The sequence below is a fragment of the Notechis scutatus genome, chromosome 1, assembly GCF_049901735.1.
Source record: "Notechis scutatus isolate UNSWTSFEM ecotype Mainland chromosome 1, rNotScu1.2, whole genome shotgun sequence".
Lineage (NCBI taxonomy): Eukaryota > Metazoa > Chordata > Lepidosauria > Squamata > Elapidae > Notechis > Notechis scutatus.
The window spans coordinates 269,596,923-269,616,201 of NC_142009.1; the positions used below are offsets into that span (position 1 = coordinate 269,596,923).

General features: G+C 36.8%; 2 protein-coding genes across 57 annotated transcripts in view; both read left to right on the top strand.

The window, feature by feature from the left end:
* The window catches only part of NR1H3 (nuclear receptor subfamily 1 group H member 3), a 34,519-nt gene extending 29,377 nt beyond the window's left edge, over positions 1-5,142 (top strand). For all 7 annotated transcript variants that reach the window (XM_026671217.2, XM_026671216.2, XM_087951409.1 and 4 more), the window contains 3 exons: positions 1,189-1,302; positions 2,376-2,470; positions 3,316-5,142. In XM_026671217.2, coding sequence (XP_026527002.1) covers positions 1,189-1,302; positions 2,376-2,470; positions 3,316-3,462 — 356 coding nt within the window. In that variant the 3' untranslated portion in view covers positions 3,463-5,142. The remainder of the gene's footprint in view (positions 1-1,188; positions 1,303-2,375; positions 2,471-3,315) is intronic.
* A 566-nt stretch (positions 5,143-5,708) lies between these two features.
* Positions 5,709-19,279, top strand: part of MADD (MAP kinase activating death domain) — a 95,732-nt gene continuing 82,161 nt past the window's right edge. For 37 of the 50 annotated variants that reach the window (XM_087951359.1, XM_087951366.1, XM_087951361.1 and 34 more), the window contains exons 1-2: positions 5,709-5,827; positions 17,845-18,014. In XM_087951359.1, the coding sequence (XP_087807485.1) occupies positions 17,953-18,014 (62 nt within the window). In that variant the 5' untranslated portion in view covers positions 5,709-5,827; positions 17,845-17,952. Of the gene's footprint in view, positions 5,946-17,844; positions 18,015-19,279 lie in introns of all 50 variants that reach the window. The other 13 variants (XM_087951360.1, XM_087951371.1, XM_087951374.1 and 10 more) reach the window with 4 other exon arrangements.

Consider the following 19,279-nt stretch of genomic DNA (forward strand, 5'->3'; position numbering starts at 1 on the left):
GAACCTGACCTTTGAAATTTTCATGTTTAATTTGTCACAATTATTTGTGCATAGTGCAGCATTATCCATTTTTCATGATACTTTGGTTAAAAACTTAAAGGTCACCTTGTCTGTGGGTGGGCTTATAAGTATATTATAAGCTTATATAAGCTTATAAGGCTTATATTGAGTATATACAGCATACGGGTACTTTAAAAAGTATTATTATATATAGCTGCAGGTAAACCCATCCCCAGATAAGCTGAAACATTTTTGAACACATTTTGACATCTAATTTCTCAGTTTATTGACAAGTATACTATACACAGTATATTTAGGGAGAGTGTAGATACCCTAATTTGGGATGGAGTTGTGGCCTTGGGCCATAGAAAATTCCCAGATTGATTTCAGTTTTTGCAAGGGATCAGTTCAGATTTCCTCACACATTCCTTTCTGCTATGCATGTGTTTTGGGAAATGGAGGAGAATGAAAGAAATAGAGAGAAGGGTATATGACATGAAGGAAATAGGTTCTACCATGTTTTGTTTGGGTCTTCTCATCATTGTCATATAGTTTTCAATCAAATAAAGATGTTCCTGAATTAAATTTGAATCATGGTAGTCCTATGATGCACTTTTCTTAATAGCAATAAGAAAAGTTTGTCATTGTCACCTTGGAGGTTATTTTAACTTCTGGCCTATAGTCCTAATGTTCTATAATAGTCTCCCATCTTGTTAAGCTTACGAAGCTCAGGCATGTCTGCATCTGATTATTCTTCAGGAAATGTGGTAATACAATAAAATAGATTGCCTGTTCTCAGAAGTAACATAAGGGAGAGGAATTATCCTGTTCTATTGGACTATGGTCTTTCCTGATAAATACAGGTAGTCCTTGTTTAGCGACTGCTTCATTTAGTGACATTTCACTTACAATAGTGATGAAAAAGTAACTCTGCAACCAATTCTTTCATTTATGACTTTTGCAGGTTTGTGAAGTGAAGGAAAGCTGAAATACAATCATAAGTATAGTTGAGATTTTGTTTATTGACCACTTCGCTTAATGACTGAATTGCTGATCCCAGTTATGGTTAAAGAAGGACTACCTGTATATTCATCTAGAGTTGAATGTGCCATTTAGGGGTGGGGGGAGGTGGGGGCAATATACAGAAGCTGTACATATTTCTAAGTCACTTTCTGTTTTTTCCCTCAGGCCTACAAATTGAGTTTATTAATCCCATTTTTGGATTTTCAAAGAGAATGAATGAACTGCATCTCAATGATGCTGAATATGCACTTTTAATTGCCATCAGCATTTTTTCTGCAGGTAACAAGCTGGGAGGGAGCTAGATCAAAATAGTAAAAAGAATCTTCAGTCAAGAAGAATTGTATATAATACTTAGTGTCCTAATGTTAGTTCTAGGGAACGCATTTGTCATGGATTAAGGTTGTGCACTAATATCCCAGTCATGGCTGACCCAAAACATACACATTTTGTATAAACCCAAATCCAGGTGCAGGCCCACAACATGTAGATTTTGGGCATAGGTATTCTAAGGTAGGGAAATTTGGTAGTAGTGCACTGCAGCAGATGAAGGATGGTGACGGAACCTTCAGGGTGGAGATGTATGGGTTAGTTGTGTCATGGTGTATTTATATTCAAGGCTTGTGATATCTGCAGGGAGGGATCGAAATAGACAAGATGATGGATATGGTACATATAAAAGTGCTTGGGCTGCAATCATTTTCTTCAAAGTCATCTGTCTTAGAGATGTCTTGTTCATAGCTTAATATTCAGCATATTATTATTGTCTCTTCCTATTTCCTTATTTGCTGTTGAACCAGATGCTTGGCTTTTGCTGAACTGTGCTAATTCTTTCTCAATGACGTTTTCTTAAAAAATGATAAATCACAGCAAACGGGGACATTGGATTCTGAAGCGGTTTTTCTTTATGCTATTTCTAAGCTATAAGGTGTTTAGAGAGTTGTAGAGTAGACTGGGGAAACAGGTATGGCACTAAGATTTTTGAGTTTAGCCAGAGAGCACTTTGGATTCACTGATGTATATATTTCTTTAAAAATAAACAAATAAATAATTACAAGCTTCTTACCAGCCTTCCATAAGCATGCATTAAACAAAACCATTAGAAAGATTTTTACATACATACAGTATAACTAGCATGGAGCTGGCATGTTGGTTATACTGTTTGTAAACATCTTCCTTCTCATAGCCTTCTTTTTATCCATGCTTATTGTTTTTTAAAGGGTTTGAAAAATGTTTTAATTTCTGGTTTATTGTATGCCACTAAGAGTTACTTTAGGTGAGATGGGCAAGCATATAAAATTTATATTTTGACAAATATTTTTTAAAGTTTAATGCTTTAACTGTTTCCTTAACAGACCGGCCAAATGTTCAAGATCAAACTCTGGTAGAAAAGTTGCAGCATACCTATGTAGAAGCCCTTCACTCATATATATGTATTCATAGGCCAAACGTAAGTATCTTGGCTAGCCTGCGAAAGTGACTGTATTGCGAACAGTGCATGTAAGAAAGGATCTGGTTAAAACAGAATCTCCTGTAAGTTGACTATCATGGGCTGCATGATATGACTGAGGTTTTAACAAATATTTAGCCATATCCTGACTAACAGCGGTTCTACAAATTTTTCTGAACCTGAAATTCTTTTAGTTGGACATGCTTTACATTTGAAATTTGGACTAAGTAGAGCATTAGATTTGAAAGCAAAAGCAGTGGGTGTACCTGTAATGCTTTAAACCAAATGTATATTTTCCCTGAACTTGCTGCAGTTGAGCCAGGCTGCTGAACATCAAAAATTAAGAAGCTACTTTATGAAGTTGCAAATAGGTGCTATTCCAGATTTTTGCTTTTAAATCCAAGCAATGCGTTACTCTTGAATATGAACTTTCTACGTGTGGTGCTACTTCTACTTTGCTATTTTGCATGTATTCAGTTCTAGGAATAAAAAGAACAAAGAATGTATGTTTACTCAGAGAATAGTGCTTTTGATCATTTTGATATCTTTTAATCAGAGATGCTAAGGGGGTGGTGTTGTTCTATTGAAGCAGTGGGGAGGTGTTTTTTCCCCAAAAATAATATTTGAAGAATTACAAGTTCATGGAATCTTTGGGGAGCAAATATTCAAATACCTAGTACCATGCTTAGCACATGGCTACATTTTCTATAATTTATTTGTATTGATAGTATAGAATTTGAGGCTGTTTGCTGGGGAAATGGTTTTTAATCTTATTCTACATAAGTAAAGCAGAGGAACAGAATTTTGATCATTCTGATATTGTCTATTTGTGTATGATCTTATAGGATCATCTAATGTTCCCACGGATGTTAATGAAACTCGTCAGCCTTCGGACTTTAAGTAGTGTTCATTCTGAACAAGTGTTTGCCCTTCGGCTACAGGACAAAAAGCTGCCACCACTTCTTTCAGAGATCTGGGATGTAAATGAATGAGTATACTATCTAAGGACAGTGAGCAATTACACTGATTATCTTTTGCCAGTAAAAACTATTCTCCTTTATCAAAAGCACGGAAACAATGCAAAAGACTGATTTCTTTGCTCTGATGAAATATATACAGTATATAGACAACAAATGAGAAGGATGAGATGATGTTTTAGTCACTATTTTTCAAAAATGGAATTGAAACACCTAACATGGAAGAGTAAAAGAATACCCCCTCATAATTTTGCAGGCGTTTTTTTCTTTAATCCTTTTTTCATATTTAATTTCAAGACCACCATCCAGATGTATAGAACCTTCTTGGGAATTTTAGAGGCAAGCTTCCTTGTATATCTTTTTTTGGGGGTCCTCTAGGTTGTATGTAGCTAAACTATGTTAACATTCAAAACAATTAATAGACTGTATGTGGCTTCAGTGCCTTTTTGTGGACTTTTCAGAAGCATCGCTTTGGATTGAAAGGATAGCTATAGTATAGAAATCTCTTAGGACCTTTTGTAATATTTATGTTCTCCATCCCCTGACCAGAAATACAACCATTACTGATACATACTGATACAATAATGAGGAAGACATGATTTGTATTATATGAAACTCCTTTGAATATGGACAGGTGCATCATTCATACATATAATCTAGATGATTACCGCTTAGTATGTTTTCTATATAATACAAAATATACTATATTAGATTACAACGTAGTTACATATAAGATGACCATCTTCTCTTTTATTCATCTATGCATTAAGAGACAAATCCAAATAACGGCCAATTATGGTTAAACATTTTCTTATTTCCCTCTTACTAGTTCTTTACTTCAAATTTTCCCTTCTCTGTCAAAAACCATTTGGGTGGAAATACAGATTGGTATCTGCTGTAAATCGCTTTCCCAAAAACGATGATGCATGCATCATGATGCAGTCCTGAACTTTCATAGTTGGTCCCAATGTTGAATACTAGTACTTAAGTTGTACATTTTGCATCATGTCATGATGCACCTAACGTCAATTGCCTTCCTGGATGGATGCCTACAGTGGGAAATTTCTTAAATGTTGCCTTTGGGTATCTTCAGGGAGGAAAAGAATTCAGTTTATGTATATGATTTTGTGTACTGAGGATGTGAAGGCCAAGTTTATATTCTTCCATCCTTAAGTTAAACATGTTCAGTTATTTCATGGTGGCCCATATACTCACAAAGAGTTTAGTGTTTACAGCCTAAACCTCAGGAATGAGTGCAGTTTAACTTATTGATGCAAGTGGATTTAGGCAGAAATAGTTGCTAATGGGATAAATAACTTGAAAAATATACGCCAACACTTTCCAGGATATCTGATACCAGAAATTATATCTGACATTTATTGGTACACTAATAATGCTTGCTTCTTTCAGCATTTAAACTGGCTTTCTCTGCAGGTGTGTTAGAAGTTAGGCCCTTGAATCAGTATAATTACTATGTAGCAAGTGCCATATCTGTGGTGTCAGCTTTATGACTATTTTGCACATGAGATTACTCTGTTTGTATTGGCCTTAACTTGAGAAAGCACATATATAACAATTTACCATGTTGTAATAACCCTTTGCAATTACAGAACTTCTTGGGTTTAATCCCACATTTCTAATTACCATTTCTCAGAAATGTAATTTTATGAAAAGAATAAAATCTAATAAGAAAAACCTGTCTCATACTTAATGTATCTACATTTATCCTGTTCTGTTGAAAACGTACATATGAACTTAACTTCAATCAAGACTTACGAAGGGTCAGAAATTAAATTAAAAAATACTTTTATGAATGGACAGAAATACAACCTTTCCCCATTTTTTTTTTAAAATGTGTTGTAATTTAAGATTTCAGTTATATAACTCTGTTAACGTGGCTTATTTTCAAAAGAACTGATACCTCGAAATTTGGCCGAGAAACAGCTCCTCCTTTGGAACATAGTGTCCTATTTGCAAATAGTGGCGAATAGTGAGTGTCCTGTTCTGCGGTTGCTTTTGACAGCGTAGGATTTGGCTTTCTGAATTTTATACCGCAATTGGACGACAGGGAGGAGGGACGTATTTTATTAATAAGAACAACATACCTGTGACGGGGCTGGCGCTTCTGCTCGGCCTTGGGATGCGCTGGCCTTGGTACTCAAGCCCCTGATGGTGACGCCCCTTCCCGCCCCTTCGGGCTTCGCGCTTTCCCACCCACCCCGCTCGGCTCTGTCCCCTCAGAGCGTCTTAATGGTCCGTTCCCAACGTCGAAAGGCCGCCCTCTTTTCCGCCTCTTGGTTCGCTCCTCCCCGTGCTATTGATGCGGAACTGGCCGGCCGCCTGCCTGCGTGCGGGGAGTGGACGCGGCTTCCGCTGACAGGTAAAGACGAGCAGGCCGCATTTAATGGCTGCAGGAAGCGTCGCGGGGCCGCTTGCCTTCGCCCTCTCTGTGACATATGCGGCGGAGGGGCTGAGGGCGGCCGGGAAGGACGGCGAGGGTAAGGGGACGAGGAGAGCCCGTAGGAGCGGAGGGAGCTTGGGATGGGAGGGAGAAGCTGGAGCTTGAGGAGGGACCGCGGGAAGCCGGTCCGTCCGGGGAGGGCTCTGCGTGGCTTAAGGGAGACGGCGGGGACTCGGGCAGCCAAGGGGGAGGTTGGCGCGGTTGTTGGGTGACGAAGCGCGGGTGTCGCAGCAGGGAGGCAAGAGGATGGGAGTGCAAGTGCAAAGATGGAAGGGGGCGGCTGCAACGGCTGACGCAGGGGAGGTTGTCGCGTGGGGCTGGGAGGTGTGGATAAACGTTGCGGGAGTGCTTGGGGGAAACTGGAGGCGAGAGCGCCTGGGCCGTGGAAAGCTGCAACAGTAGGTTGCCGAGGAGTATGTGCTATGGAAGGACGCTGTGTGTGTGTGTGTGAGTGAGAGAGAGAGAGAGACTTCTGTTATCACCATCATCCTCATCCTCATTATCATCATCCCCTGGCGTGCAAGGTTTATCTGGATTTTGTGTTGTCACACACCATACAAACCTGCATGCTGAATGTGCGCAGGACAAACTCCTTCCTTGATCCCAGTACCCTTCAAAACTGCACATCACCCATTGCAATTGTTTTCCTAAATTCTCTCTGGGGTCTTGTGGGAGGACAGGTTAGGCTAGGATTAAATTTAGTTGGGGGCAGGGTGTTATATAAATCAGCTAGTATGATTAGATAATGGTTTGCTTTGTTGTGCAGATTGAAGCAGTTGGTTAGATTAAATAAACCATGGTTTGAGTGTAATGTGTGCAAAATTTAGTTGATCAGGGTTATGGACAAGAGAATTTACCAAAAATTGCACCTTGAAAATGCCATTATGTTTTCAGTTTACACTGTTTTTGCTCCAACAGCCCCCAGCATATTCTTTTGGAAGGTTTTATGTTATTCCAGAGGTCTCTGGATCTTCTCAGGTTCCATAGTTAGGAACTTGAAAAATGTGCTATACCATGCAGAAAATTTGGGAGAATGATCTCACTTGCATTTGGAGGCTGTAGTTTGTACTGCTGGAAAATTACAGAATGTTTACTGGGGAATAATGCTGTTTCCTCAGGGTTAAAGCAATCTGGAAAAGGAAAAAACATATTTGAAAGTAAATGCTATTGACAGATTAGCCCTGAATTGATGCACAGAGAACTAGGTCACTTTTCTTGAATGTGTCATATAAAGTTATCTGATAAATAGTTTACTGCATCTGGAATTATGGTAGGATTTTTTTAAAGTGTGTCAAAACTTCATTGGAAAACAAATGTTTCTACTGTATTATTCACTGATTTTTAGAATAAAAAGTTGGAGCATTTAAAAACATATTTAGATTGTAATGTTTTTAATCAACGTCTGCGTAGAACCTTGGGAGGATTTAGTTATTTAATCATTCATCTTGTATCTACGAATGCTGGAAAATTTAGTATGATTATTATTATTTATCAAAGTTTATTTTAACAGTATAAAATACTATCTTGTTAAGTATGCTTTTTGATTTGCATCTGTTAAACTTATATTGGTAATTTTCTCTTCCATTTTATTTTCAATAACAATATTCAGTTATATAATAAATGATGAAATCCTCAAATGTGCATAGTATCCATTGTGGAAATTTTTAGATCCTGGAACACTGGTGAATCTTTAATAGATTTTCCACAACTGAGACAGTCATTTTAAATAGCTTTGAAAATAGCCTTTCTGGGAGTATCAATACTCTTAATTTTTACAGGTTCAAATTAAAGCCTTTCATTATTGCATTAAAATAATAAATAATAGCACACAGAAGTTAAGTTTGCATTCTTAATATTTAATGTATGATTTGTATATTGTAGTTTCCACTGCTATCTTTATAAGTAGACATGATACGGATATATATCCTAGAAAGAATAATTTTATTTATTACGAATGTACTTATTTCAACCAAAAGATATACATATAGTTTCTATATAATTTGAAAGTGCTAATTAAGAATATATCAACTTTTCTTAAAAAAAAACAAAACAAAACAAAAAACAAATTACTGTATAGGGGATTATGAAAAGAAGTTACATGTATTTTAGGAATGGATTTTCATGTATTATTTACACTAATTGTTGTAATGCAAATGCACACTGGTGCTGCTTTGTAACAACTGATTTATTTTACGGTCCAAGAATTTGTATGTTTTATCTGCAGTTAAATAGAAATTGAGATCTGCATTTACATAGTAGGAGAATATTTTGTATTAGGAAACCCATTGTTGTGAATATCACTATATGAACATTTTAGATGTTGTATGTTTAATGTTATACAGAATTACATAAATATGGAAAAGCATACCTAGAAATATGCAAAGGTACTGTATAAGTCAGATACAAATAGACCCTTGCAATTCCCTTATCACCAAGAGAGACAGGCTACTGAAACCATTTTGGCCTACATACTGTATAGTTTTTATAATCCTATTATGGGATTAGCTACTCTGGTCATTTCCAAACTGTGTTGGATTTATTTAGTTTGCTTCAATTAGTCTTACATTGGCTGCTTTTAGCTGCTTTTATATGGTTTTAGTCAGATGCAGTAGATCATTTTCTTGAAACAGCTGATTCAGCTGTTTCAGCTTATATGTATTCCTTTAACTGAGATAAATGTATTCAAAATAAGACAAAACCATATGTGTGTGTGAATTATGATTTTCATTGTAAATGTCATGAGAATGTATTTTCTTTATAGTATATAATATAAAGAAGTTTCAGAACTTTGAAGTCTTCTGAATATATAAAAGAATTGTTCCATAAAATCCATGTAAATTAAATGATTGTTCAAAAGGCAGTAGTCTACTGACAAGTCATCACTTCTTAACTCTGATCTGGCTGTATTAAGTAACTGTTTTTATCAGTTACCACTTATATGTCAGCTGATATGCCTTTTCCTAGATATGAATGGATGAATGTATTGGGCTATTATATGCCACCAATGGAATATAATACTTCTGAAATACAATATATCCTTCAGCCTAGCCTCATTATACTGTTTTCTACTGCTTTATAATTATTTGGGGACGGGTAGTTACAACTTCTGTATAGTGCCAACACAGTGTGTTTCAAAGTTATGGTATTATTTCATTTCTGAGCTGCGAGGATATAAGCAAGGAAATCAAGTGGTAGTGTTATGTAGGCATAAAAAGGGACTGGAATTGACTTTAGTAGATTAAAATAAAGTTGATTGATGTAAATGGCTTCTGCCTCATATCTGAAAGGGCTCTAGTGGGAATCATGCTTAAGAGTTATTTCTACTGTAGATGTCTTCGTAATCTCCACAAAAGTGGGAACTGCTCTTGAAAGATTTCATTGTGGATAAAATGTGACACTGTTGCATCATACGTAAAGAATAACAAGGGTGGATATAACAAGTCACTGGACAGTGAGACAGGTGGCATATAAATTTAATAAATAAATAAATAAAAATATAAAGCTAATATTAGCTGTATTGGTTACTATTATGCATCAAATCTAAATGTAGGATGCTTGTCATTGCTTTCAAAGGCATCCACAACCTAAGGAGTTATCTCTTCAAGTATTAGGAATAATAAGATTTTAACAGTTCTCCCACAAGCCTTTGTTATTGATTGTGCTGTCTGAAGCATCTAGAGAGAACAGATAGCTAGTTACCTTAATGATAGAGGCAAGGCAAGATAAGAATAATTTGAGGCAGAGTAAGTTGTCTATGTATATGCAATTCTTATCAGAGTGGAAGATCACTCAAAATTTAAGCCTAGTTCCCTTCTTTAATTAGGATCGCCCAATCTTATGAAGCAATTTTGTTTGATCTTTTCCCCTCAACAAACAGGAGCATTTGGCACACTTGCATATATGTGGGCATATGTGTGCATTTAATATACAGTGGAAAAGATTACATTCCCAAAAACAGACATTGAATTGAAATGAATTAAAATGAATGAATATTGATTAAAATTAATTTTTTGTAATTTTTAAAAATCAATACTTTGTTTGATACATAAACTCATATCAGTTTCTTATATAAAACTATCTTAACAAATCCACTGAGCAAGAGTGCAGAAAAAGAATTGACCGGAACTCTAAAAATAAACCTTATTTTGAATTATTGTATATCCTATTGAATTCAGTGGCTTTTACTTCTAGCTAGATATGCATAAGTTTAGTTTACTTTATTGTCATTGCACCTCGTACAATGAAATCAAGCACCATCTTCAGTGCACATCATGACCATGACCATGAAAATAAACACAAACACACATCCTTCACCCTTTACACATTGAACCGGAAACTCCCAACACCACACCAACACTGCACTATACAGTAGAATTCAAAAGAGCTACTGCCCTGGGATAGAAGCTGTTTTTCAGCCTTTTTGTCCTTGTTTTTATTATTCTGTACCGTCTGCCAGATGGTAATAGTTCAAAAAAAGGGTTCCCAGGATGAGATGGATCTTTGAGAATGTTTTGAATTTTCTTAAGTCAGCGGGAGCTATAAAGCTGTTCCAAAGATGGGAGAGGGCAACCAATGATCTTCTGGGCAATGACATTAACTCTCTGGAGTGCTTTCCGATCTGCCACTGTGCAATTAGCAAACCATACAGAGGTGCAGTATGTTAAAATGCTCTCTATGGTGCAGCGGTAGAAGGTCACCAGCAGTTTTTCATTCAGTTGTTGTTTTCTGAGAAGTCTCAGGTAGTATAATCTCTGCTGGGCCCTTTTGACCAGGGCTGCAATGTGGGCACCCCAGATCAGGTCCTCTTTTAGGGTAACACCCAGAAACTTAAAACTGGCCACTTCCTCTACTCAGACTGCATTGATAAGCAAGGGCTGGATGTCTGATAAACTAGTGTCTTTCTGGAAATGGGTCTATATAGCTGGATTACCCATGTAAATCAGGGTGAAAATTGTGGAAGAGATTCTTGAGTTACTGACTTTTCTTTTTGTTTGCAAAAAAATGAATCAGTAGATGCTTTTGTGCTGCAAAAACATTTCAATATTCCAATACTTGGAAACGTTTCAATATTTATTCTATAATAAATCCCACTATAGTCAATCATTCTTATTTCTAGGTTAGTATATTTATAACTTTTATTTGGTGAACTTGATAAACTTATCTTTTCTTCGGGAAGGATGCTATCACCACTTTCTTTTCATTTCCTTCCATGTACAAGTTCAAGTCCCGCCTTAGTCATGAAAGCCATCTGAGTGACTTTGAACCAGTCACTTTCTCTCTCAGCTCCACCTATTGCACAAAGTTGTTGTTTTATTGAAAATAGGAGGAGGAAGGTCTGATGGATATATTTGCCACCTTGGGTTGTTTGTAAAAATAATAAAATATAAGGCAAGTGTCTGAAATGAAGACTCATTTTTTCTATCAAGATATCCTATCAGTTGATGATCCTGATTTTCTAGTATTCTTTTTTATGGAGAACTTTTATAGACAGTATAAACTTTCCTCTGCAAGTATTCAAAACCTGATATAATATAAAGGGATAAGAGCAGGGATGGTGTGCTTTGTCATTCCTTTTGATTCTCCTTTGCAGCCAATGTGAACATTTTGGCTAATCAATCACTTTCAGCATCTTGTAAGTAGACTGCCTTCCCAAATAATTATTTGAAGAGGCGATAACCTCATACTTCTTTCAAGTAAATATGGTATGTAGTTTCAAAGGCATGCTTCAATGAATCCTAGGAACACAAATGGATATTTCCAAAATATTGCAGAACAAGGACATAAAAGCTATGATAGTTTCCATAAAATTACTCAGTTTTCCTGAATGTATTTTAATATGCCCTTTAAAGTCTTGATTATGCACCATTAAATTATATTTCCTTTTTTTCTGCATGCATCTCCTAGTTAGTAGCTGCAGGCAATAATATATTGGCTTGAAGAGTAGACTTACATAAAATAGTATGAGCATTGGGACAAAACCAGGCAATGTAATACATCAAATTAAAAATGAATGTTTTGAATATTAGCCTCTGAGAAAGCACAGTAATAAATATTGGAAGAATGTTAGAAAATATAGTAAGATTGCCGATGTAGCTACTTGAAAAATGTTGACATACAGATGTATATATTTTATCAATAAAAGCAGTATATGTGCATAAAAATAAATAGAATACTAAGGGAATGATTCAGCATTTAGTTAAACAAAAATTATTTTGGCTATTTAATATATATATGGATAAATTGTTTATGGTAATATTAAAGGTGTATTGATCTAGTTGATTAATTTATATATCTTGGTAGACTGTTTAACAAAGAGTAAAAGGGGAAATTTTAAGATATGAAAATGCTAGTATAACAAGAGAATTGTTTGTGATGAGAAATGAATATTTGTCAAATAAAGTAAAAATAACTATGTATAAGAGCATGCTTCTGTCAACTTTGTTGTATAGTAGAGTTGGCATATCAGGAAAGACATAAAATGAGTACAGTGCTAATAAGTTATTCAAGGTATGTGTGGCACAGCAAAAAGATGCAGAGTTAAGTACAAATAGGTGCTGAATGAATATGGATTGAAAATAAAAGTGAATTACTGGTATGAAAAAGTATGTTGATGTGTTGTGGTCATAAAGACAGAATGAATGACAGAAAATGTATATGATGGAATGATCTCAATGAAAGAAGACCACCAAGAAAATCATAATTAGGTGGAGTTGATGGGACCTTCTAAAAAATAAAGGTAAGAAAGGGGGCATGATGGCTCAGTAGTAAAAAATGTTGAGCTTGTTAGCTGGAGAGACCTGCATGATAGGGTGAGTTCCTATTCTTGCCCCAGCTCTGCCCATCTAGCAGATCAAAAGCATGCAAGCATGAGTAGATAAATAGGTAATACTTTGAGGGAAAGTGTAGTCATGCTGGCTACATGACCATGGAAAAGTTTTCAGGCAACACTGGCTCCCTTGGCTAAGAAATGGTGATAGACACCACCAGAGGTGAGATTCAATTTTTTTACTACCAGTTCTATGGGTGTGGCTTGGTGGACATGGCAGGGGAAGGATACTGCAAAATCCATTCCCACCCCACCTCACCAACTTGCTTTCCAGCTCCATTTTCCTGTGCAGGATAACAAAAGAAGACCCAGCTGATCAGTTGGGACCTGGGAGGCAGAAAATAGATGGGGGTGGGGCCAGTCAGAGGTGGTATTTGCGGCTTCTCCGAATTACTCAAAATTTCTGCTACCGGTTCTCCAGAACTGGTCAGAACCTGCTGAATCCCACCTCTGGACACCACCCCCTAGAATCAGACATGACTGAACAGGGGAGACCTTTACCATTACCTAGGAAATTTAAAAAAAACAATTGGTGTATGAATATAATGGAAGCAAATATGGTTTAAAAAGATAGGAAGAGTGATGTCATATGCAGCTGAAAAATGATAACAATGGATAGTAATATCACAGGGGACTCTGCTGACTATTAGTCAACTAGCTCATTCTTTTCTCCCTCCACTTTCCCATCATCCATCTGCACAATGGAGATTTTTGAAGTTAAACCCATGCAACTGGGATCCAGCAGAACTTCACTTACAGCCTAATAAAAAATTGGGAAAAATAAACTCAGTGGTATTTAATAGCAATAGCACTTTGACTTATATAGCACTTCATTGTGCTTTATAGCCCTCTCTAAGTGGTTTACAGAGTCAGCCTATTGCCCCCAACAATTTGGGTCCTCATTTTACCCATCTCGGGACGATGGAAGGCTGAGTCAATCTTGAGCCTGGTGAGATTCAGCCTGCCAAATTGCAGGCAGCTGGCTGCAGCAGAAGTAGCCTGCAGTATTGCACTCTAACCACTGTGCCACTGAAGCCATGGCTTTCTATCAAGTAGAGCAATTAGATTTTTTTTCCCCATTTTGTTTTTTTACACTGACCCAAGAAGTTTAGATAAGTAGATGCATTGCCTAGAATTAGGAGGCCATACATAGCAGATGGTTTCCATATAAGAACACCCAAGCATCCTACCCCTTATTTATATTAGTCCCGAGTATGAATCTGGAGTCTCCCTACTACTTCAAGTCCATGACTCTGTGATAATTTTTAAGAGTTTTTGCCATCTGTCCCTTGTTTAGTGAATGCCTTTATCAGGTTCCCACATCATCAGTTTCATTCTTACAATAAGGATTTCCACTTCATGTTGGTTGACAACAATTAACTATTGAAAGTTGACCTCATTCACTTTTCATCAATAATAATTCTTATTTTTCATCGGTAAAAGTTATTATGTGACCGTGTCATGCTTAATAACTTTTTAGCCTAGGGAGCCTAACTTTTGTGTCTGATTCATTTTTATAATTTAGCTTTTTCATAGACTTAAGAAAACTGAAGGTTTCCCTTTACTAAGGCGTCAGTGGGGGAGTGTAGATCCAACAGAGCTGTGGGGAAATGGATAGGGCAAATTGAAGCAGAGGCAAGCACAACTGGGCAGGAGAAGCATGAGGTCCATGCTTAATGACCACATGACCCTCTCTTAATGACAATTGGTAAATGGTGCAGTCATGTGATGCTTCACTTAACAACTGCTTTGCTTAGAGATAGAAGTCCCTGTCCCAATTAGGTTTGTTAAGCCAAGACAACCTGTAACTGCATTATTATGCATTATTATGTTTCTCAGGATAGTGTAATAACTCATACATTCTACACTATTTAAATATCAGACAACCCTTGACCTAATTAGTCATTGTTTCAGAGATGTTTCCTTACCTGAGAAACAGAATGATTATGGGCAGGAAAAAAAACAGTGGGAACAGAAGCAATTTCCAAATCTTTGATTGCTTCTCCATTGATATTCCTTGTAGGAAGCTGGCAGGGAGTGCTGGAAATGATTATATGACTGTAGCTGATCACAGTGATACAGCAGCACGAAAGCAATCACAACTTTGCCAAATTTAAATGCCATGTTGCCCTAGGATGCACTGTTTCACCCAATTGAAGAGAAACAGACAGTTTTAGTATGAGACAGATAAACTAATTCCTGTTTTGCTTTTTGCTTTCCCTTTAGATCAAGGCAAGTTTAAGACTTGTGGACTTCAACTCCCAGAATTCCTGAGCTAACATGAGGAATTCTGGGAGTTGAAGTCCACAAGTCTTAAAGCTGTCAAGTTTGAAGACTCCTGCTTTAGATGTTTAAATAAAGTTCTTAGAAATTATTAAGGTACCAGATTTTCCCCTCGATCTTTTCTGCACATACAGATAACAACTAAATCAAGAAAATTCACAATCTGAAAATTGTATAGAAGTATTTGGAAATCAGATTGTATGTAGTTGTAGATTGTGGGTTAATACAAATTTGATGAATAAACTAGTTCAAACGTGAATAAAAGCTGGTAGTGTCTGTCGTATATGGGAAAAGCCCTAATGATTAGGAAGTTACAATATCATAGAGGTGCCACAAAAACAATAGTAATTTACTGACTCAAGGAAGATATTGTACCTAGGGGAATCTTGTTTGTAGTGCAGGTGAAGTTGATATGTTTATGCATGCAAGTGTGGGGGGGGGAGCCGATGTGCTTCTATAAATAGACCTAACGTGGTATGATCCAGGGACTAGAAGATGAGTTGCTATGGAGACTGATCTGAATCAGATTACCCGAGGTTCCTGTTACCCAGCTTGATATGTATGACTTGCAATTGTAATTGAACGACTAGTCACTAGACTATTGGTTGACTGATATATTTGATCATATATTTTTCTCTAGAATATCCCCCCTAAAAGGCATAAACTGTGCTATATTGGAAAATGTTAGTCAAATTCACCTGTAAGCATGGATGTTGAGGAATGCAGGAGTGTACAGTGTTATACTGTGGGGTCATTTTAAAATATATTAAAAACTAGGACTGATACTCGTAGGGAAAGTGCATATATTGGTAACATGCTATAAAGGCAGGGTGAGATTTTAGAAGGCGATGATGATGATGAGACATCGATGCTTTTTTTTAAATCTTCAAAACTTGGTATTCTGTACCAAGCATGTCCTCAATTTATGACCACAATTGCGTCCAAAGTCTGTTGCTTAGTGAGACATTTTGCCCCATTTTGTGGCCTTTCCTGCTACACTTGTTAAGTGAATCGCTGCAGTTGTTAAGTGAATCTAGCTTCTCCATTGACTTTGCTTGTCAAAAGGTTGCAAAAGGGGATCACGTGACTCCTGGACACTGCAACCATCATAAACATGAGTTAGTTGGTGCTCCAACCTCGGGCTCTGCAAGTTTGCAAAAGTGGAAGCGTTTCAGCCGCTTCTCGGGTGTGGCAGCCGCCTCCGTAACTTCCACGGTTGCTGCCGCTGTTATTGGAGACGGCTCTGGTGAGAGAGGGACAGCTGCAGCTTGGCCTGGGTGCTTGGAATGCAGGAACGGGCTGCGCACCAGGACTTTTGCAAACTTGCAGAGCCCGAGGCTGGAGCACCAAGCGTAACAGCAGCAGAGACGCTTGCTCGGCTCTTCTCACGCCCACCCAGCTGCTCGGGATTAAACCAAAATGCAGTGCGCGGCTCTCCCAGGTACCTCAAAATCTTTTTTTCCCTGTTGTTACGGGGACGGGGGGAAAGCGGGAGCGACTCAGATGCTGTTGTTGGAGACGGTGTGGGGGGGGGGAGAAATTAATTCACCCCCGAAAAGACATCCTAACCGTTTTTTCGGGGCCCGGCCTTATTTTGTGAGAAACATAGTATTAGGTTTAATATTAGATAAAATTGGAATCTACTGCTAGGTGTAAATCATGAAAAACTCATGTAGCAATTTCTTAATATTTGAATTACTTTTGTTTTCCAAGAAAGGGTAAAGAAGCAGACTTTTGAACAATATGATGAAATATTTTGCAATTTATTTATAATATAATTTTCCATGCCTCCCTCCTGTTTTTCCCTTTCCCTTTAAAATTATTGTCAACATTTTGATGTTTTATTATATTAATACTTTTATGTCTCTGTATTTTCCTACTATATTAATTTAGTATTGTAATACTAATTTAAAAACTATGAAAATTTTGAGCACAAAAATACTAAGCACTAATTTCTTTTAACAAGTTATAAAAATATCTATAGCTAAATTTTGTAATGCAATTAAGTAAGAAAACTAAGTATATGCTACTGTTGAACAATCAACTTGACTTCATTTTGATTACAGTTTATTTAAGAATATAAACATGATTAATATTATTGAGTTCCATCTGTTCCAGTTTTTAACTCTGTCCTAGTAGATATTTTCAGAAGCTTTTGTGAATGTAGTGCTCTTATGTCAGAAATTCACAATGCTGTAGGTTGCTTGCCAGACACAAAATGTATATTGTCATGAATGTTTACAGCAAGAGACATTTCAGCCCGTTATTTACTTTGTTTTTTGGGGGGTCATTGTAACTGTGAATAGTTGTTAAGTAGCTGGTTATGAGACAAGGACTCTCTGTATTTAGGAGTGCTTGTTGGATAAAATGCTCCTGAACATAAGCATAAGCTGAAGTAATTCCTTTTTCATTTAACTAAAAATTGGCTAGTTGAGATGCAGACACATTGGTCAGATTGTGAATACTCTTATTATGTATTTCTTGTCATTTGCTATATATGAGGAAAATGAGGAAATACAAAATGAGGAAATCTCCAATGCCAACTTTAGGAAAGGCTCGTTATAATTCTGATTAATTTTGCACTTTTCAGAAATTTGGGGAATATGCAGGTAGTTGAAAAGATGAAACTTCTGTTTTCAATCTTGGATATATTTTTTCCTGTTGTATTTACCAAATAGACATAAAAGAGGTGAAACTTTGAACAGTGTGTTGCATAGGTTGATGTTTGTCATATCTGTCACAAATTGCTCAAATTATTACTTATTATCAAGTCATTAGCCTTGATGGATACAAATCTAATCTTTAATGGAATATTTCTTACTTGTAGGTTCATGTCGCAATTTCCAGAGGAATTCTCTTTAGAGCACGTACTGGATATTAGATGGACCAATGACAAAAGAATTCATTGAGATGACATAGTATAGGAAGCGAGACCATGGTGCAAAAGAAGAGGATCTGCCCTCGCTTACTTGATTATCTTGTAATTATTGGAGCCAGGTATAGTAAACATCTAGATGTGTTTGCTTAGAATAAATATACACATATTATCACAATGGTCTAATAAAGGGGTATAGAAAATAGTAAATAGCTGCTGCCATTAATCACCAGCCCAAAGCAAGGTGGGAGGGGCACAACATTTATGTTTACTAGTGATGGCACAGTGGTTAGAAAGCAGTATTGCAGGCTAATTCTGCCAACTGCCAGCAGTTCGATTTTCACCGACTCAAGGTTGACTTAGCCTTCCATCCTTCTGAGGTCAGTAAAATGAGGACCAGATTGTTGGGGGCAATATGCTGACTCTGTAAACTGCTTAGAAAGGGCCGCAAAGCACTGTGAAGCAATATATAAGTCTAAGTGCTCTTGCTCTTGCTAGTGAGCATCTCTATAAAGTATCCAAAATAATGGGCGGCTTCTACTATCATAAATGCAAAACCACATTGAATAATGAAGAGTACCTGATGCAGACTGCTTCCCACATATGTCTGCAAGCTTTGGGTATTGCTTGACATCACTTTATTAAAAGACAACTTGATATGAATGCTAATACGCCAAGATCTCTGCATTCCTTCTGATGAAAACATTAAAATAATTTGGAAAAACTTCATTATAAACAACCTGTAGATGATGCAATATAGACTTTGAACTTCTTAGACCATTTGATTACTAACAAGTAAATGCAATCTATACCTTGAAATAAGAATTAAATAAAATTATCTAAGAAAGCAAAAAGATCTGTGTGAAATGTTTCTAAGTTACTGTGGAGCCTACGATCACAAGCAAGATGTAGAAGAAAAGGTAGTCTGCCAAGTGTATTTCTGCTTTTAATACCCACATTGGCAATAATAGCAATGTGCAATTGCATATTGTCCGACTGCTGTGACATAAACTTCCTCTACCTCCCTTTATAGGAAAACAGTATTGAATCTGTTTCTCCATTTTATGGTAGTGGAGAGAAGGTAGTTAGTGGATGTTTGGGGGAGGAAAAAATGTTGGACAGTTAGATCACCCACATTCCATCTGTTCCTTTTTCATTGCTGATGGCAGCCTCCAACAGTTGCTTTTTACTAAAAAAATCAAGCAAAGGATTTACATAGTTTTATAACATGTGGCTTGCTCCCTTAACTCAATGTTTATTTACTTTTTAGTAGGACATTTGTAATTGGTGATATTATTTGCTGTAATTTATATATGTGTTTGATCCATTGTAGACACCACCCAATTCCAACTGCAGAGACAGCTTGTAATATAAACAGGATAAACAT